At 42.6% G+C, this 19,809-nt stretch overlaps 1 protein-coding gene across 2 annotated transcripts in view; it reads left to right on the forward strand.

Moving 5' to 3' along the window:
* Positions 1-19,809, forward strand: part of LOC110501765 (CWC22 spliceosome associated protein) — a 50,225-nt gene that overhangs the window by 3,815 nt on the left and 26,601 nt on the right. The window contains exons 3-14 of one of the 2 annotated variants that reach the window (XM_021579540.3): positions 2,873-3,132; positions 3,301-3,356; positions 3,583-3,669; positions 3,953-4,198; positions 7,955-8,083; positions 8,283-8,451; positions 8,742-8,795; positions 8,880-9,015; positions 9,266-9,472; positions 12,501-12,563; positions 12,913-13,011; positions 13,977-14,061. In XM_021579540.3, the coding sequence (XP_021435215.2) occupies positions 2,873-3,132; positions 3,301-3,356; positions 3,583-3,669; positions 3,953-4,198; positions 7,955-8,083; positions 8,283-8,451; positions 8,742-8,795; positions 8,880-9,015; positions 9,266-9,472; positions 12,501-12,563; positions 12,913-13,011; positions 13,977-14,061 (1,591 nt within the window). The remainder of the gene's footprint in view (positions 1-2,872; positions 3,133-3,300; positions 3,357-3,582; positions 3,670-3,952; positions 4,199-7,954; positions 8,084-8,282; positions 8,452-8,741; positions 8,796-8,879; positions 9,016-9,265; positions 9,473-12,500; positions 12,564-12,912; positions 13,012-13,976; positions 14,062-19,809) is intronic. The other variant, XM_021579541.3, reaches the window with a different exon arrangement.

A 19,809-nucleotide genomic window follows, 5' to 3' on the forward strand; every position in this document is an offset into this window, starting at 1 on the left:
ATTTGAAATGCATTCCAAGTGACTACCTCATGAAGCTGGTTGAGAGAATGCCGAGTGCAAAACTGTCATCAAGGCAAAGTGTGGCTACTTTGAAGAATATAAAATATATTTTGATTTGTTAAAGTTTTTTATTACTACATGATTCCATATGTGTTATTTAATAGTTTTGATATCTTCACTGTTATTCTACAATGTAGAAAATAGTAAAAAATTAAGAGAAACTCTTGAATGAGTAGGTGTGTCCAAACTTTTGACTGGTACTGTATGTATAGACAAAATCATATATTTTCCCCAAGCCTTGTTGGAACTTGGATTTGTCCCAATAACCTCCATTACCACTATCTCCCTTCCGTTGTTTACCTGGTTTCTCATCCTCATCACTGACAGACGGACAGTTCCAGCCTAGCAGCTCTCTGAGTCTGTGTTATTGTCCAGATAATGCTTTCAATCATCCCTTCTGCTGAGCTGTTGCAAATCCTTCCTCCGCTCCGAAAGAGAGGAAGAAAGACGGAGAGAAAGAGGATAGAGCGCAAGAGGATAGAGATGGAGAGTGAGGGAATGGGAATAGGAGGCAGAGAAAAAGGGAGACAGACGGAGAGGGCAACACAAGCCTCCCGACATACACCCAAGGGTATTTGAAAAGTGCCAGAGCGCAGAATGTGCTGCCTGCTGCTGATAGTCCTTTAAGTAGATCCCCTGTAACACCCAGGGTCTTACTCTGGCTGCCTTGAGTTAGACTGTGTGCCAAATCGCACCCTATTCCATATGTAGTGCATTACTTATGAACAGGTTACATAAGGCTCTGGTCAAAAGTGGTGTGCCAAATAGGGAAGAGGGTGCCATTTGGGGCAGAACCTTAGAGCTGTTGCATTTCCCCCACAGCAGTCTAGGGAGGGAATTATGATGCTGTTGTTGTTATTGCACTATGTAGACCGGATGTTCTCACTGTCTTGGTTGCAAATAGTGTCAGTGAATGTTGTTTACTGTTTATTTCTCAGTATCAACATAAGAACATTTGAATTGGTATTACACAAATCAGAAGTTGCGAAAGCCAATTTTCAACAATGCATCATATCAGTGATCATCATATCGGTGGTGAGGCGGTGCTGTTATCATCTAGAAGTGGATATTGCTGTCAGAGACCTTTTGACTCAGTTTTAGCACTGATTGCGGTTGCCTGAAAGGCACACCTCACTGCTTTGGGATTGCAGCTCCTGTATGGATTTAATGGATGCTTCGCAGTGTTTCCCTCAAGCTACTTTGTAGGCTAATTGTTTCACTATAGGTAGTGTGTCCAATCAAAATGTATCTTTTGACCAATGGGTAAAATAATATGTTAATTATGTCGATAATACTCGATCAAAAGTTTCAAACCTCATGTCTCTATCATAATCCGTTCAAAAGTGATTGGAGTTTTTACCCCTGTAGGATGGCCAGAATTAGGGTGACTAAATCAATGGAGGCTGGAAAATGACATTGTCAGCTAGGCTGCATTCTGTGCAAGAATTAAGGCTACTGACTACCTGACAGGCTCACTTTCCTGTTGAACTCGTCATCTTCTCAAATCCACAGGAAATAAAAAAATATATATATGTAGAGGTCAGATGGGCTCCTGAGTGGCGCAGTGGTCTAAGGCACTGCATCGTAGTGCTAGACGTGTCTCTACAGACCCTGGTTCGATTCCAGGCTCTATCACAACCGGCTATGATTGGTAGTCCCATAGGGCGGCGCGCAATTGGTCCAGCGTCGTCCGGGGTAGGCCGTCATTGTAAATAAGAATTTGTACTTAATGGACTTGCCTAGTTGAATAAATAAAAAATAAAGATGGATTTTGATTTTGAGACGTAGTATTTTCATATTTTTTGTATAGGCTTCTCATATTAATACAACATTTCTGTTCTTTTAGATCTCTCATAAAAACAAGTGTATGTCTGTGAAATGTCAACGGAGCACAAACTAATGCCAAGCTTTTTATTTGATCAGATCTTGTCATGCTTATTTTGCTTTTTGAGACAAAACAACTTTGAGACCAAAATGACGACGATCACACAATGTAAAATCCTCAACTTGTTACGAGTAACCTGCGCCGCTATGTCAACCGAGCTTGGGACTTATTATCGGATGTATTATGTTAAGAAATCTGACTTTTTGGATATAATCAATGTTAATGATATATTAGAGAAAGACCCACTGAACAATTCAGAACAAGAGTAATCATATTTGTCTTGGTAAAATGTGAAATTTCATCACCAAAGTGCATTTCCACCCCTACTATACGCATGAGACAGAACTTGAAGTAATGTTCGCAGTATTGAAATGTAAATTATTTAATTGTCTTACTATTTAATTTCTGCACTATTGTTTCTTGAACAGGTTAACTGTAACAGCTGCATGATAAGTTAATATTGCCACGGTCTACTCAGCAATCTGCTTACAGTCAGAAATACGTGAACTGAGGACGAGTCACTGGTCCAATAAGGCATCCATCTCAGCAGGCTGCTACAGTGCACTTCATAAATTATTCTTGCTCTTAAGCCTTCAGCACAGTCAGGTCCCTCATATAGAGCATTAACTGAATGTCAATTGACATTTTTAAAGTTCACACTCGCACCATTTCATTCTTGCTGATTGCTTGTGGTCTGAATGTAGATGGTCTATATTTTAAGACTCAAGACACATGTCCATAACCCACTTTCATTAACAGCACGCTCACTATTTTCAACAATAGGCAAGCGTGATGAAGCTAAGACCTATGAGTTTGTCTCCAAGGAATACCAATTTAATTTCAGACAAATAGACTGAGACTCATAATCATACAATGTCATGTGGAACTGAAAAGACACTTTTTAACCTAACTGTGTTTTGTCTTCAGTAGAAGCACCAGAGGGGGCAGATAGTCCTGCAGCCGGTCCCAGAGACGAAGGCCACGGAGAGGCCAGCCCTGGATCGGAGGCCCCCGTTCTAGGCAGTCCCGGAGTAGCCAGCTCCAAAGCCACCAGGGGCAGTAGGGTCCCTTCCAATGCCAGTGTCAGCCAGGAGGAGGAGTCTAGTGGCTCTGACAATGAGAGCAGTGATGAAGACAGTGATGAGGGAGTGGCCCGCAGGATGAAGAGCAGTGTGGCACAGATCGTGGTGAGTGACTAGTCCAATACTAGGCTTAATTTGTGTCTGGGAAGCCGGCCCTCTTAGCTGATATTTGCACTGTTAGGGTTATACAGATACCAAAGTATGCAGTGTTGGAATGTGTTGGCAGACACTGACCAGATAGGGGATTCTGACATGTTGTGTTTTATGTTCCAGCATGGTCCAGATGACCAGAGTGTAAACAAAGGCAGGAGCCCCACCCCAGATGACCGGTGAGTGACTAACTCCATAGAGCTGCAGAAAACGCTATGTCATCCTTCACTCTTCAGGCCTTCCAAATGTTCAACTTTCCCAATTCAAAAGTTCCATGGATTTTTCAAAAATCCCAGTTGGAAGATTCACCCCCTGCTTATTCCCTCCTGATTCTGGTAATCCTCAAACTGGGAAACAAATCAGGAATTTTGCAACCCTAAGTTTGTTTCTCATTGGTCCATCCAGGGATGATGATCGCCGTAGGTCCCGCTCCAGGTCCCGTTCCAGAAGTCAGGAGAGGGATCGGCGCTATGGTAGAGGAGGTTACAGCAGGTACGGAAACAACATGGCACAGTCTGGTTCCACTTGAGGTTTCTTTCTTCTGGGATAGCGTTTCCTTGCCACTTCTGCTTGTTCTTTGGGGTCTAGACCGGGTTACTGTAAATCACTTTATGACAACTGTTCATGTAAAAAAGGCTTTCTAAATCAAATGTGATTCATCTATATTGTGTTTATAACTAATTTAGAGTAGACCACATTCAGACTTGCCCTAGCTTCATTCTTAAAAAGATCACTGCAGTATTGATGTATTGAGATGCCTTTGCATCACCCACAGGTCAAGGGATGATGATCGAGACAGATATTACGACCGCTATGAGCGCCGGTCAAGTCGGGACAGAGAGGCTGAGTTCAGGAGGAGAGGCCGATCGCCCTCCCCAGCCCAGAAGGACCCTGCTGCAGAGGAACCACCAGTGAAGAAGAAGAAGGATGAACTGGACCCTATCCTGACCCGAACTGGTGGAGCCTATATCCCCCCAGCCAAGCTACGTATGATGCAGGCTCAGATCACTGACAAGAGCAGGTGAGTTCAGCTGATGTCTGCTAGACTGGAAATACTTTATAGCCTACTTCATGATGGGATGGTGTAGTTGACACAAGAACTTGAAACGAGAGTGAAACTTGGCCATATTTATTTGAAAGAATGAAATATGACTATTTCAATAAAATGATGAAATGCTACCAGGCTCAAATGTCATATTGTTTGTTCCGAGCTGTCAAGTAAATCAATGGATGACGACACAATAGATGTTTATTTTTGGTCTGGCGGGAGCTAGGTGTCAGAGCCAGGCTCTAAAATTAGCAGCTGACTCTGAGAGAGGTGTGGATATCTGCCTGCGTCTGAAATGACTCCCTACCTATTGCTATATAGGGAATCCCTGCAGGGGACTATATAAGGAAAAGGATTCTATTTCGGACAGAGTCACTCAAGGTGTTTTCACACAGTCACCTACCTCTAATCTCATCTCCTGGAAAAGCATCTTGGCCCCTTGAGGCCGAGCGCCCCGAGACAAGGCCGAGCGCCCAGAGACGAGGCGGTGCGTCCCAAATGGCTCCCTATGTTGTGCACTTCTTTTGATCAGAGCCCTACAGTCCCCGGTCAAAAGAAGTGCAACATAAAGAGAATAGGGTGACGTTTGGGACACAGCCAAGGAGGTGACATGGATAATGAAGTAGAGATTGGTTCACTAAGATCATCTGGGACAGAGGAGGGCAATGAAGGGGATTGGAAGGATAGATGGGAGGACTGTCCCGTCCTCCCAGAGCTGAGTCAGACACACACTGAATACACTTACACACACACACGCAACGCCACACACACACACACTGAGTACACTTACGCACACCACACACACACTGAGTACACTTACGCACACCACACACACTCACTGAGTACACTTACGCACTCACTGAGTACACTTACGCACTCACTGAGTACACTTACGCACTCACTGAGTACACTTACGCACTCACTGAGTACACTTACGCACTCACTGAGTACACTTACGCACTCACTGAGTACACTTACGCACTCACTGAGTACACTTACGCACTCACTGAGTACACTTACGCACTCACTGAGTACACTTACGCACTCACTGAGTACACTTACGCACTCACTGAGTACACTTACGCACACCACACACACACTGAGTACACTTACACACACACACTGAGTACACTTACGCACACTGAGTACACTTACGCACACTGAGTACACTTACGCACACTGAGTACACTTACGCACACTGAGTACACTTACGCACACTGAGTACACTTACGTGCTCACTGAGTACACTTACGTGCTCACTGAGTACACTTACGTGCTCACTGAGTACACTTACGTGCTCACTGAGTACACTTACGTGCTCACTGAGTACACTTACGCGTTCACTGAGTACACTTACGCGCTCACTGAGTACACTTACGCGCTCACTGAGTACACTTACGCGCTCACTGAGTACACTTACGCGCTCACTGAGTACACTTACGCGCTCACTGAGTACACTTACGCGCTCACTGAGTACACTTACGCACTCACTGAGTACACTTACGCACACCACACACACACACACTGAGTACACTTACGCGCTCACTGAGTACACTTACGCGCTCACTGAGTACACTTACGCGCTCACTGAGTACACTTACGCGCTCACTGAGTACACTTACGCGCTCACTGAGTACACTTACGCGCTCACTGAGTACACTTACGCGCTCACTGAGTACACTTACGCGCTCACTGAGTACACTTACGCGCTCACTGAGTACACTTACGCGCTCACTGAGTACACTTACGCGCTCACTGAGTACACTTACGCGCTCACTGAGTACACTTACGCGCTCACTGAGTACACTTACGCGCTCACTGAGTACACTTACACGCACACTGAGTACACTTACACGCACACGGAGTACACTTACGCACACTGAGTACACTTACGCACACTGAGTACACTTACGCACACTGAGTACACTTACGCACACACTGAGTACACTTACGCACTCACTGAGTACACTTACGCACACCACACATGCACACACTGAGTACACTTACGCACACCACACACACACTGAGTACACTTACGCACACCACACACACACCCACTGAGTACACTTACGCACTCACTGAGTACACTTACGCACACCACACACGCACACACTGAGTACACTTACGCACACCACACACGCACACACTGAGTACACTTACGCACACCACACACACACCCACTGAGTACACTTACGCACTCACTGAGTACACTTACGCACACCACACACGCACACACTGAGTACACTTACGCACACCACACACACACCCACTGAGTACACTTACGCACTCACTTAGTACACTTACGCACACCACACACACACTGAGTACACTTACGCACACCACACACACACACACTGAGTACACTTACGCACACCACACACACACTGAGTAGACTTACGCACACCACACACACACTGAGTAGACTTACGCACACCACACACACACTGAGTAGACTTACGCACACCACACACGCACACACTGAGTACACTTACGCACACCACACACACACCCACTGAGTACACTTACGCACTCACTGAGTACACTTACGCACACCACACACACACCCACTGAGTACACTTACGCACTCACTTAGTACACTTACGCACACCACACACACACTGAGTACACTTACGCACACCACACACACACACACTGAGTACACTTACGCACACCACACACACACTGAGTAGACTTACGCACACCACACACACACTGAGTAGACTTACGCACACCACACACACACACTGAGTACACTTACGCACACCACACACGCACACACTGAGTACACTTACGCACACCACACACACACTGAGGACACTTACGCACACCACACACTGAGTACACTTACGCACACCACACACACACTGAGTACACGTACGCACACCACACACGCGCACACTGAGTACACGTACGCACACCACACACAGTGCCCCACTCTAGGGGCCTTGAATGAAGCAGCACCATCATCGCTATATCCCAGACCAGCTGATCTCAGGATGCAGGAGGAGTTTTAGTTATTTCAGGGAACGTTTCCAGTTACTAACCACATTTCCATCCACAGTTTCCATCCAAGTAAAGTCATACTGTATACATTTTTTTAAAATCATGACAGCTGTGATGGAAAAAGGACGTTTCGGGAACAATTTCATAAATGCCGATAGATCATTTATTTGTTTGAGAAGGTGGGATCTTTTTGCGTCTAAAATTAATTAGACGAGAAATGGCAGTGTAAACGCCTTTAAGCGTAAATATTTATATAATAACTATCATATCATCGTGGCTCAAAGTTTACTTCGATATGGTATGTGGTCCTCCCACTACGACTCGGGAAACCATTCAGTTTATTAGGCTACAGATTAAATAAGTCATGATGAACGGTGAGCTTGATGCTGCTTTCCAATAAATGTTTATTTTTGTGACAAAATCAGTAGAGTTGAAAATGCGATGGAAACACATTGAACTTTAGATTTTTATTCGGTGCGTGAAAACATAAGCGAAAAAGTACATTTTGTGTGAACTATGTCGTCACGCACTGATTTCTATCCGCAACAAGTCAGTTTGGTGGAGAAACACAATTTTTAAAAAGGGCAGAGTTGTGAGTGAACATGTATTACAATTATTTTTTCTAATCAAAGGATACCCATCACACCAGTTTGTTCAGATACACAAAAAATACAGTAGGTCTTGCCAATTGTTTCAAAAAGCTTACTTATCCCCACCTCTTTCTAGTCTGGCTTATCAGCGTATGAGCTGGGAGGCTCTGAAGAAGTCCATCAATGGTCTGATAAACAAGGTGAACGTATCCAACATCGCCATGATCATCCAGGAACTGCTGCAGGAGAACATTGTCAGGGGCAGGTAATGGACCAAGGTTTTTAATGGATTTATTTAATATTTATTTATGTAGGCTATTCTGATTGAGATGAAATGTCTTCTACAAGAGGGACCTGTCCAAGATGTTGCAGTCGGAAACATTTCAAGTTTCCTAGTGTGCTTTGAGATATAGATTAACTTCATAAAAGTGACGATCACTAATGTCTGTGTGTCTGCTCTCCAGAGGTCTCCTGGCCAGGTCCACCCTGCAGGCCCAGAGTGCCTCGGCCACCTTCACTCACGTCTATGCTGCTGTGGTAGCCATCATCAACTCCAAGTTTCCTCAGATAGGAGAGCTCATCCTCAAGAGACTCATCCTTAACTTCCGCAAGGGCTACCGGAGGAACGACAAGGTGACTAGCTGGTTATGCACTAGATGTTTGAACTAAAACAACTTAAATGTTGATACATATTGTGGAGAATAAGGAGTTGTAATGTATCTAAGTCACTCTTTGTAGTTGTTTAAATGTATAATAATTATAATATTTGCCATTTAGCAGACGCTTTTGTCCAAAGGTACTTTGTCATGTGTGCATATGTTTGATGTATGAGTAGTCTGGGGAATCAAACCCACTACACTGGGCTTACAAGCACCATGCTCTACCAACTGAACTCCAAATGATTTTGTATCCTTGTTTTTCAGGCACAATGTCTCACGGCATCAAAGTTCGTTGCCCACCTGGTCAATCAGAATGTGGTAAGTCCTCTTTTCTATGCTAGATCACACACACGCGCACAGGCACTTAGTGTTGTAACCCTATTTCCCTTGTTCCCCACCCAGGCCCATGAGGTGCTGTGTCTGGAGATGTTGACTCTGCTCCTGGAGAGACCTACAGATGACAGCGTGGAGGTGTCCATCAGCTTCCTTAAGGAGTGTGGCCTCAAACTCACTGAAGTCTCCCCTAGAGGCATCAATGGTACATAGGAATACACAACACTTCCGCTTCGCTCTTAGTTTGAACAGGCTTGGGTGATAGAAGCATCAGTTCAATCACAGCTACAGAATCCTTTTAGCAGTCTCACTGCTCATTCAGAAAAATCGAGTGATTTCTTTATTCATTTCTCTAGTGATCTTGTTTTTGGTGCTCTAATGTTGCGTTTTTATTGGTATTAAATTCAAACCACAGAAATATAATTCTATGATTCAAATATTGTCTCTGTTGTCAGCCATCTTCGAGCGGCTGCGTAACATCCTTCACGAGTCGGAGATAGACAAGCGTGTGCAGTACATGATCGAGGTGATGTTCGCCATTAGGAAGGACGGGTTTAAGGACCACCCTATCGTTCCCGAGGGGCTGGACCTAGTGGAGGAGGACGATCAGTTCACACACATGCTGCCCCTAGAGGATGACTACAACCAAGAAGATATACTGAGTAAGATACTATAGAATAATATATACAATAGAATCAGTTCACACATGTTACCCCTAGAGGACTACAACCAAAAAGATATACGAAGTAAGATACTATAGAATAATATATACAATAGAATATAGAATCAGTTCACACATGTCACCCCAAGAAGACTACATCCAAGAAGATATACTGAATACCCCCTAGCTAGCTGGCCTAATCGGTTAAAGATGCAGTCCGGGATCACTTACAAATTCATGGCATATTGTACGAATTTGAATTTTTTATATATATTGTATGTGGACACCTCTTCAAATTGGTGTATTCAGCTATTTCAGCCACACCCGTTGCTGACAGGTGAATAAAATCAAGCACACAGCTATGCAATCTCCATAGACAAACATCGGCAGTAGAATGGCCTTACTGAAGAGCTCAGTGACTTTCAACGTGGCACAGTCATAAGATGCCACCTTTCCTACAAGTCAGTTCGTCAAATTTCTGTACTGCTAAAGCTGCCCCTGTGAACTGTAAGCTCTGTTAATGTGAAGTGGAAATGTCTACGAGCAACAACGGCTCAGCTGCGAAGTGGTAGGCCACACAAGCTCACAGAACGGGACCGCTGAGCTTAGCTAATGAAAATTGTCTGTCCTCGGTTGCAACACTCCCTACCGAGTCAGCACAAGAACTGTTCGTTGGGAGCTTCATGAAATGGGTTTCCATGGCCGAGCAGCTGCACACAAGCCTAAGATAACCATGCGCAATGCCAAGCATCAGCTGGAGTGGTGTATAGCTCGCCACCATTGGCTCTGGAGCAGTGGAAACGCGTTCTCTGGAGTGATGAATCACGCTTCACCATCTTGCAATCTCACGGACCGATCGGGGTTTGGCAGATGCCAGGAGAACACTGCCTGCCCGAATGCATAGTGCCAACTGTAAAATTTGGTGGAGGAATAATTGTCTGAGGCTGTTTTTCATGGTTCGGAGGTGTGGTACAGAATACAATGACATTCTAGACAATACTGTGCTTCCAACTTTGTGGTAACAGTTTTGGGAAAGCCCTTTCCTGTTTCAGCATGACAATGCCCCCATGCACAAAGCGAGGTCCATACTGAAATGGTTTCTCGAGATCGGTGTGGAAGAACTTGACTGGCCTGCGCAGAGCCCTGACCTCAACCCCATCAAACACCTTGGGGATGAATTGGAACACCAACTGCGAGCCAGACCTAATAGCCCAACATCAGTGCAGTGCCCGTCCTCACTCTTGTCGAACAACAACAACAAAAGAACAACAAATTCAGGGACCCATTTTGGCTCGTGAGCACTACTTTCAAATCTTCTATCTGAAATTATACAAAACCTTTGGAGCATCACTTGAACATCCTGGCTCTTTCTCCACTGTCTGAAAATCTGTCCTTGCCTCTACTGACCAGATAAAATCCACTCTATTGATTAGCATTGACCATGTCTTTTCAAATCAGTGCAAATTAATGCGAGGAGACAAGGAGATAACATATTTTTAAGCAACTGAGATTGAGCCTTAACTGTGTGTTCAGCATGATCGTTCATTGCCAGGGGAGAAAGAAAATTAACCTGCTGTCCTTTAGGTCCCTAAGGGTTGGGGCTTATTATACAGATTTAGCTGGGGGTTTCCTCTCTTATCAGTCTCTCTAGATGTCCCAGTGTTGAATAATGTTCTCTGAGAAGAGAGAAATCACAGTCAGTCTCTATCTTTCTTGAAATCCCTCTCGAAGCTGGATATAGGCAGACTATCACATTCGACTATCTATCCTATTTAAAAAAGGACCGAAGACTGGTAAAGATCATTTGGTTCCATTTCAACATATTTATTAGTGAAACCAAAGTGCTATAACATAGATAAATTAAATCAAATAGCCTAGTACACACACCAAAACGTTCAAATGTTCAAATCATAAGACTATTGCACAGAAAAACTTGGATGGGTGCATTGCAAATTCAGAACTGCTGGACAGCAACTAAATTAATTAAAGCACTGATCATTGGGAAAGAGATCAGAATGACTGCTTAGGCTTGATTCATAAATTACATAGGTAGCCTTGACTACAATACTAAAACAATCGATATGTTCAAATTAAAAGTCCTGATTAACATGACATCAATAACGCAGTCCCCTGTGCCGACACATTCACAAATCAAAAGGTGGTTTAGTATTCAGTTTAAAAGCTCTGATGAAGGCCAAGAGAACAGGGCTTCGGGCATCTTTCCAATTAAGAAGTCTAGTTTTGTTGGCTACTTGAAGAGAACTAGGGCCTGTCACTCGCAGCCCACCTTTTCCATTGCATTGTTGAAAATTGTGCATTGAATTCTACTAGATGAAGAGCCGAAATGAGTATAACATCCTGGCATTTAAACCATACTCGATTTTAGAAATGTCTCATACTATTATTAAACATTCTATTTTCGCATACTGAGAATGCGTGATTGCGTGGTTTTCCGCTATTCAATGATTTTGGTTGCGCATCCCAATATCTAATAGCTGAAATGACATCTGGGCAATTAAAGTATACTCTATTTTTTTCCACATACTCAAATGGTCTACTGTTTAGGACGCATGTATGGATATTTGGACACGGTCTCTGTCTCGCTCGGTCGCTCTTTCAATATCCATCTCTGTCCCTCTTTCTTTCTTGCTCTCTCTCTCTCGGTCTCTCCCTCGGTCTCATAATAGAGGGTTACATTTTCATACTGACTTTAAGACTATGCCTCTGCGTCGCTATTTATTTATGTTTGTACAATTCAAAAGAATAAGCATATTTTCTGTAGCTTCAGCACATAAAAACTTGTCCTAATTGAAAATCTATACAAGCATCCCTTCAGGGGGCAAGAGGGGAGGAAAGCAATTGTCACATTAAGCCCGATAATGAATTGTATCTTAATATACAGTGCTTCTGTTTTTTATGGGTAATTACTTCTGATTGCGTCTCATTTGCAATAACTTTAATTGCTCCGAAATGTACTAATTGCGAACTAATGGTTGCTATTAAAAACAATTCTTCTGTCTATCTTGCAGATGTCTTTAAGATGGATCCAGACTTCTTGGAGAACGAGGAGAAGTACAAAGCAATTAAGAAGGGTGAGTTGATAGTTTGAGGGATCACACTGCCAATTAAATGCCTGAAGGTGAAGCAATAAGGCCGTTCTTATTACAGTATACCATTGAAATGAATGCTGTGTAAAGTGTAATGGATAAGTGGTTGTGGAGCCATTCTGCTACCTAGCTAGTGTTGCAGTTACCATAGAGTATTAATTTTGTATTACCAAAACCAATTGAATTGCATTATACTGTCACAATGACATTGTTAACATACTATGTTAATTAACATATTGGGAGAAATTTCAGTTTGTTGTTTTGGGAGAAAAATGTGTAAGGAAGTTATTGTTTTAACGGTACAGTATACCATTTACCTGTCTTTTCCCCTCAGAAATCCTGGATGAGGGCAGCAGTGACTCTGGAGAAGACGTGGATGGAAGTGACGATGATGAAGATGATGGAGAAAAAGAGGGGGAAGAGGGCGGAGATGGTATATATGCATGTACTAGGGCCCATGTGACTCTTGATAGTGACTGATTGATTGATGCCATTGATTATGTTTATTAGGCATATCCCTCATGAGCCAATTCTTTCCACAGCTCACAAGTCACATAGAATCGAAATAAGAAACTAACAACAGTAAACAGACAGACACCTGAACACACCTGAAAAGGTATAGATTAGGCTACATGTAACTTTTCACTGATGTTGCAGTAGGTATTCTGTGTCCTAACTGAGAGGGGGCGCACTTGGGGACAGTGTTGGTGGCCTCGGCCTTGGCTGTCCTCGTTGGTCCCAGAGGTTATCTGTCCCAGAAATCTTATCCCCAGCGGCTCAGGACTGCAAAGGAAATGCACCACATACCAAGACCATTAGGAAGGAAGGAAGGAGTGGTCTGACTGCTCTTCTAGACAACCTGTCAGAACACTTCTGCACTACATCCATAAAGTACTCCTACTCTATAGACTTGTGTGACCCCACAGTTTCAACAAAATATGATATGCCACGTAGCAGACACTTATTCAAAGTGACTTCTACTACAGTGAGTGCAGTCTTTTTTCAGTTTGTATTTGACCTTTATTTTCAAAGGGAGTCTCCATTGAGACCACGGTCTCTTTACACAATTTACAATGTAAAATACAATATAATACACATTTTCAAGATAAATGTTCACATTTCGCTTCAAGGAGGTCCCCAATCAACATTTTGAACTACCCAAGAGCCATGTCTGTTATCTCTGTGGGCTAGTAGCACCATGCCACAGAACCACATTGTTCATTGCTAATCTGCTCAGCATCCTTCCTTCACAAAAAATGTAAGAAGAGTTTAAATAACTCTCTGTAAAGAGTAAGTGAGACAGACTGACCTCTGTTTGGAGACGGATAGTATGACAAACTCCTGATGGTGCAACAATGAATACAACCCCTCCAACTATTGATTGTTTTCCTTTTATAGAAGCAGAGAAAGTCACCATCTTCGACCAGACGGAAGTCAACTTGGTCGCATTTCGCCGCACCATCTATCTCGCCATCCAGTCAAGGTGGGTACTATACTGTGTGTGTGTGTGTCCGCGCTGCCTGAATGCTGTTTTTCTGTCAAGAAAAGTAAACTAGGGCTGATAATGCCAACAGAATGGGAACGTGCCCAAATCCAGGGAAGTAATTCAACAGAAATGGGGCAGTAGTAGACTTTTCCTCTGGGCTCAAATGAAACACTAACCAAATGGCTGAAAATCCCTCCATGTCCACTGCAGATGAAGAGTGTAGAAGGACCCAGTTTATTTAAAGCTGTATTTTAAGAACGTCCCCCCCTTAGTTTCATGAAAAGTGTGGTTTGCACACATTCATTGACATAAAATGTTTTAAATGGGTGAAAAAATGGTGATGGGGGGGGGGCATAATCCAAGTTTTATAGACTCTAGATATAGAATTGCTGTTAAGGCTCGCGCACAGCGATCGTTCAGTGCGCTGTGTTTCAGGGACCACTCGCTGTAGACGTATGACTGCAGACATTTTTCATGCAATTCTACATGTAAAATTGGTGCACACTCGTTTTTTTGCAAATTACGTTCAGAGCTGCTAAGTACTCTGGGGGCTTTGGATCACTACTGGCTGTAGTAAGCGAGTGATGCGCATTTGGAGCAATACTGGCTGTATCCAAGGTTCAGCCAATCGTTCACATAACAACCGAATGCAGCGCAGCATATTCTGTTGAATGTTGAACGAGAGAAGAGACAACCAATTGACTAGTTACAGCAGCGCGTCCCCTGAAAGATAATGAAGAGGTAACGTTAGGTGAGAAGCCTGACCACGGAGTTGGGGGTGAGAAGTTGATGACGCGTACTTCATGAGCTGTAACCGAAAAACAACTGGCATAACTCTTGGCGCACCAATCCCTTTAGCGGGATCATTTTCGTCAACATCCGGTGAATTGCAAAGCGCCAAATTCAAATTAAATCACTAAAAATATTAAATTTTCATGAAATCACAAGTGCAATATACCAAAACACAGTTTAACTTGTTGTTAATCCACCTGGTGTGTCAGATTTCAAAAAGCTTTACGGTGAAAGCAAACCATGCGATTATGTGAAGACAGCTTTCAGCAGACAAAACATTACAAACAGCTAGCAGCAAAGTAGATTGGTCATGAAAGTCAGAAAAGCAATAAAATGAATCGCTTACCTTTGATCTTTGTATGTTTGCACTCACGAGACTCCCAGTTACACAATAAATGTTTGTTTTGTTCCATAAAGATTCTCTTTATATCCAAAAACCTCCATTTGGTTGGCGCATTTTGTTTAGTAATCCACAGGCTCGTGCAGGTCACGACGGGCAGACGAAAATTCCAAATAGTATCTGTAAAATTCGTAGAAACATGTCAAACGTTTTTTATAATCAATCCTCAGGTTGTTTTTACAATAAATAATCAATCATATTTCAACCGGACTGTAAACTTTTCAATACAAGAGAGAAAGAAAAGGGCGCTCTCCAGTGGCGCGCGCATGAACAAACCTAAGGACATCTGGCTATCCACTGACGCAATGTGATCATTCTCGCTCATTTTTCAGAATAAAAGCCTGAAACTATGTCTAAAGACTGTTCACACCCTGTGGAAGCCACAGGGGACGGAATATGGTTGATATCCCTTTAAATGGAGGATAGGCTTGCAATGGAACAGAGTAGTTTCAGAAAAACAGCACTTCCTGGTTGGATTTTCCTCAGGTTTCTGCCTGCAATATCAGTTCAATATTTTGACAGTTTTGGAAACTTTAGTGTTTTCTATCCTAATCTGCCAATTATATGCATATTCTAGTTTCTGGGCCTGAGAAATAGGCAGTTTACTTTGGGAACGTTTTTTATCCAAACATCAAAATACTGCCCTGGATGGAATTCTCTGTTAGCTAGCCGGAGAAATGTTGAGCAACATTAGCCAACTTATCTGATCACATTATTGAGTTTGAGAATTAGCTGACTAATAATCTTACACAGCTAACGTTACAACATCAGATGAGCTAACATTCGTAACCAAACCAATTCGCTATAGTATTAACTGGTATAAGACTCCTTGCCGTTCCTCAAGTTTTAACGTGTTAGTTGCTTACTGGACCCTGGCAATCTGTGTGAAATGTTCACTAGCTAACGAACTAACAACTATCTGTTAACTAATGTTTTCCCTCTACAGAATGTGGTTAATTTCCAGAATGAGAGAATTAGGTGTAAATGAGGCGTTGCTTGTTAAACAAGTAGATTCGGGGATCAGGTGTACTCTAGCTGGAACTGGAGCTGGGCCCTGTTTAAGCTGGATGCCACTATAGAGGTGAAAGGAACACCACACACTTTCCTCCTTTTTCACTTTTTAAATACAGTGGATGAAAATGAGTATGCTAGGTGTACTCTGCCTGAAAGAGATCAGTTATTGCCAACAAACGGAATCATGTCCTGCTGGCACATTGTAAAACAGATGTCCACAGGCAGAAAGTCTACAATGTAGCAATGTGCAGTGTAACCCAAAGATATTGCTTTTGTTGTGTTGAATTTGACAGTAACACTTGTGTGTGAGTGAGGGGGGGATTATAACATTTTTTACTCAGTCAATGTTATTTTTCCTCACATGTAACCATGTGCACTTGATCGATGTCTACTACAGTGGCCACTATAATAGAGCGAAAATAGAATGCCTGTTTGTTTCATTCTATTTCTTATTTTAAGATGTTTTTCCCAAGTGCAATATTTAGATGTGTGTGTGGTCACAAGCACTCTATTATAAAGGCTGTCATGGCTAACTGCAATTTTAGTGTAATGTTTTTTCTCAAGTGTCATTTGCAGTAAAGTCTAGGCAACAAATAACATTGGATTGCTTTCTTTACATTCTTTAGCTGTGAGTTAGGTTCACATTAACCACTTTTTATTTTACACACAGAGACTGACCATATAGATCATTTTCTTTGTTTAATTAGTTAACCTGCATTTCCCCCTAGCAGGGATTTATTTTAGCATGTTTCAGTGCAAACAAATAGTGTCACCTTTTTGGGCCCTCACAAGTTTGCGTCCCTGATCGTAACTCCATTGGTCCAGGTAGTCCTTCAGAGTTGCTTCCATTTGCTGCCTAATTAATGAACCCTGGTCATAGAGTTCAACGAGAACAGCAACCATTGTGGACTTTTCTGCCCACATTCTCCTTCTCTAGAGCTGAGAGGTTTGTTTCTGAAAGAATGTCTTCAGGCCACCAATAGGCAGAGTATTTGTATGTATCTTATGTATGTACACAGTGTAGGCCTATTTGTATTACATGTTTGCATAGCATGTTGACGTAGACATTTGGTGTATCGGTCAGTCCTTCTATTGAAGGTTAGTTGTTTAACTTAGCCTAATTGTTTGTGTCACATTTCCCATTATTTTCCATTCTACTCAAGTCGCTGTCCATTGACCGGCATGTCTGTTTTAGTGTGATAGTCTGTAATTAAAAGATTAGCAGGACCCCAGAGAGGAGACAGAAAACACCCAGACCGTACTCAATCTGAAAGGCTGTGGTCCTCCTCCTTAGCCTTTTCACATTATTGTGCTGACCTGAATCGAACTGGGCCGGCTTGGTTATTTTCCTTTCACATTGGCCTTTACAGCACGGTTCAAGCAACTATGGTGAATGTGTAGCAAGGCCAGCCCCTTACAACTGGGCTTGGATGAGCTGGGTTTGGGTCTGTAGTGGGGTTGGATGTTCGATAGGCTGTTGGTTGACCAAGATTTTTTTTAGCCGAGCAGTGCAAAATATATAATTTTTTATCATGGCACTCGAGACACCGGTCATTTGGGCCTGTCTCAGTGGAATAATCCATTGAGGAGGCCACAGAGTTGCCACTGTCCAAGAATATTGGGATTGTGGCTAAAATGCACAAGGCACGTCTCCAGAATGCGAGCTCCCGCCATTTTGTGCGCATTCATTGTTTCATAACTTCATTGTGTGAATTGTTTGTCCTCTGATTGGTAGTCTATCAATTCTCCATTACATACAGTACCAGTCTAAAGTTTGAACACACCTAGTCAGGGTTTTTCTTTATTTTTTACTATTTCCTACATTGTAGAATAATAGTGAAGACATCAAAACTATGAAATAACACATATAGAATCATGTAGGAACCAAAAATATGTAAAACAAATTAAAATAATATTTTAGATTCTTCAAAGTAGCCACCCTTCGCATTGATGACAGCTTTACACACTCTTGGCATTCTCTCAATCAGCTTCACCTGGAATGCTTTTCCAACCGTCTTGGAGTTCCCACATATGCTGAGAACTTGTTGGCTGCTTTTCCTTCAGTCTGCGGTCCAACTCATCCCAAACCATCTCGATTGGGTTGAGGTTGGGTGATTGTGGAGGCCAGGTCATCTGATACACCACTCCATCACTCTCCTCCTTGGTAAATAGCCCTTACACAGCCTGGAGGTGTGTTGGGTCATTGTTCTGTTGAAAAACAAATTATTGTCCCACTATGCGCAAACCAGATGGGATGGTGTATCGCTGGTGTATTGCTGTTGGTTAAATGTGCCTTGAATAAATCACTGACAGTGTCACCAGCAAAGCACCCCCATACCATCACACCACCTCCATGCTTCACGGTGGGAACCACACATGCAGAGATCATCCGCTCACTTACTCTGCGTCTCACAAAGACACGGCGATTAGAACAAAAAAATCTCATATTTGGACTCAGACCAAAGAACAGATTTCTACTGGTCTAATGTCCATTGCTTGTGTTGGCCCAAGCAAATCTCTTCTTATTTGTGTCCTTTTGTAGGGGTTTCTTTGCAGCAATTTGACCATGAAGGTCTGATTCACGCCGTCTCCTCTGACCAGTTGATGTTGAGATGTGTCGGTTACTTGAACTCTGAAGCATTTATTTGGGCTGCAATCTGAGGAGCAGATAACTAATGAACTTATCCTCTGTAGCAGAGGTAACTCTTGAGTCTTCCTTTCCTCTTCATGAGAGCCAGTTTCCTTCATAGCGCTTGATGGTTTTTGTGACTGCACTTGAAGTAACTTTCAAAGTTCTTGAAATGTTTCACATTGACTGACATTCATGTCTTAAAGTATTGATTGACTGTCATTTCTCTTTGCTTATTTGAGCTGTTCTTGCCATAATATGGACTTGGTCTTTTACCAAATAGGGCTATCTTCTGTATACCAACCCTACCTTGTCACAACACAACTGATTGGTTAAAATGCATTGAGGGAAAGAATTTCAACAAATTAACTTTTACCAAGGCACACCTGTTAATTTAAGCTAGCGGAACCCCCCGCAACAGCCAGTGAAAGTGCAGGGTGCCAAATTCAAAACAACAAAAATCTCATAATTAAAATTCCTCAAGCATACAAGTATTTTACACCATTTTAAAGATAAAATTCTCGCTAATCCAGCCACAGTGTCTGGTTTCAAAAAGGATTTACAGCGAAAACACCACAAACGATTATGTTAGGTCACCACCAAGCCACAGAAAAACAGCCTTTTTCCAGCCAAAGAGAGGAGTCACAAAAAGCAGAAATAGAGATAAAATGAATCACTAACCTTTGATGATCTTCATCAGATGACACTCATAGGACTTCATGTTACACAATACATGTATGTTTTGTTTGATAAAGTTCATATTTATATAAAAAATCTGAGTTTACATTGGTGCGTTGCGTTCAATAGTTCTAAAACATGCGGTGATTGTGCAGAGAGCCACTTCAAATTACAGAAATACTCATAATAAACATTGATAAATATACGACTATTATACATGGAACTTTAGATT

The sequence above is a fragment of the Oncorhynchus mykiss genome, chromosome 22 (assembly GCF_057628025.1).
Source record: "Oncorhynchus mykiss isolate SJ-2025 chromosome 22, ASM5762802v1, whole genome shotgun sequence".
NCBI lineage: Eukaryota > Metazoa > Chordata > Actinopteri > Salmoniformes > Salmonidae > Oncorhynchus > Oncorhynchus mykiss.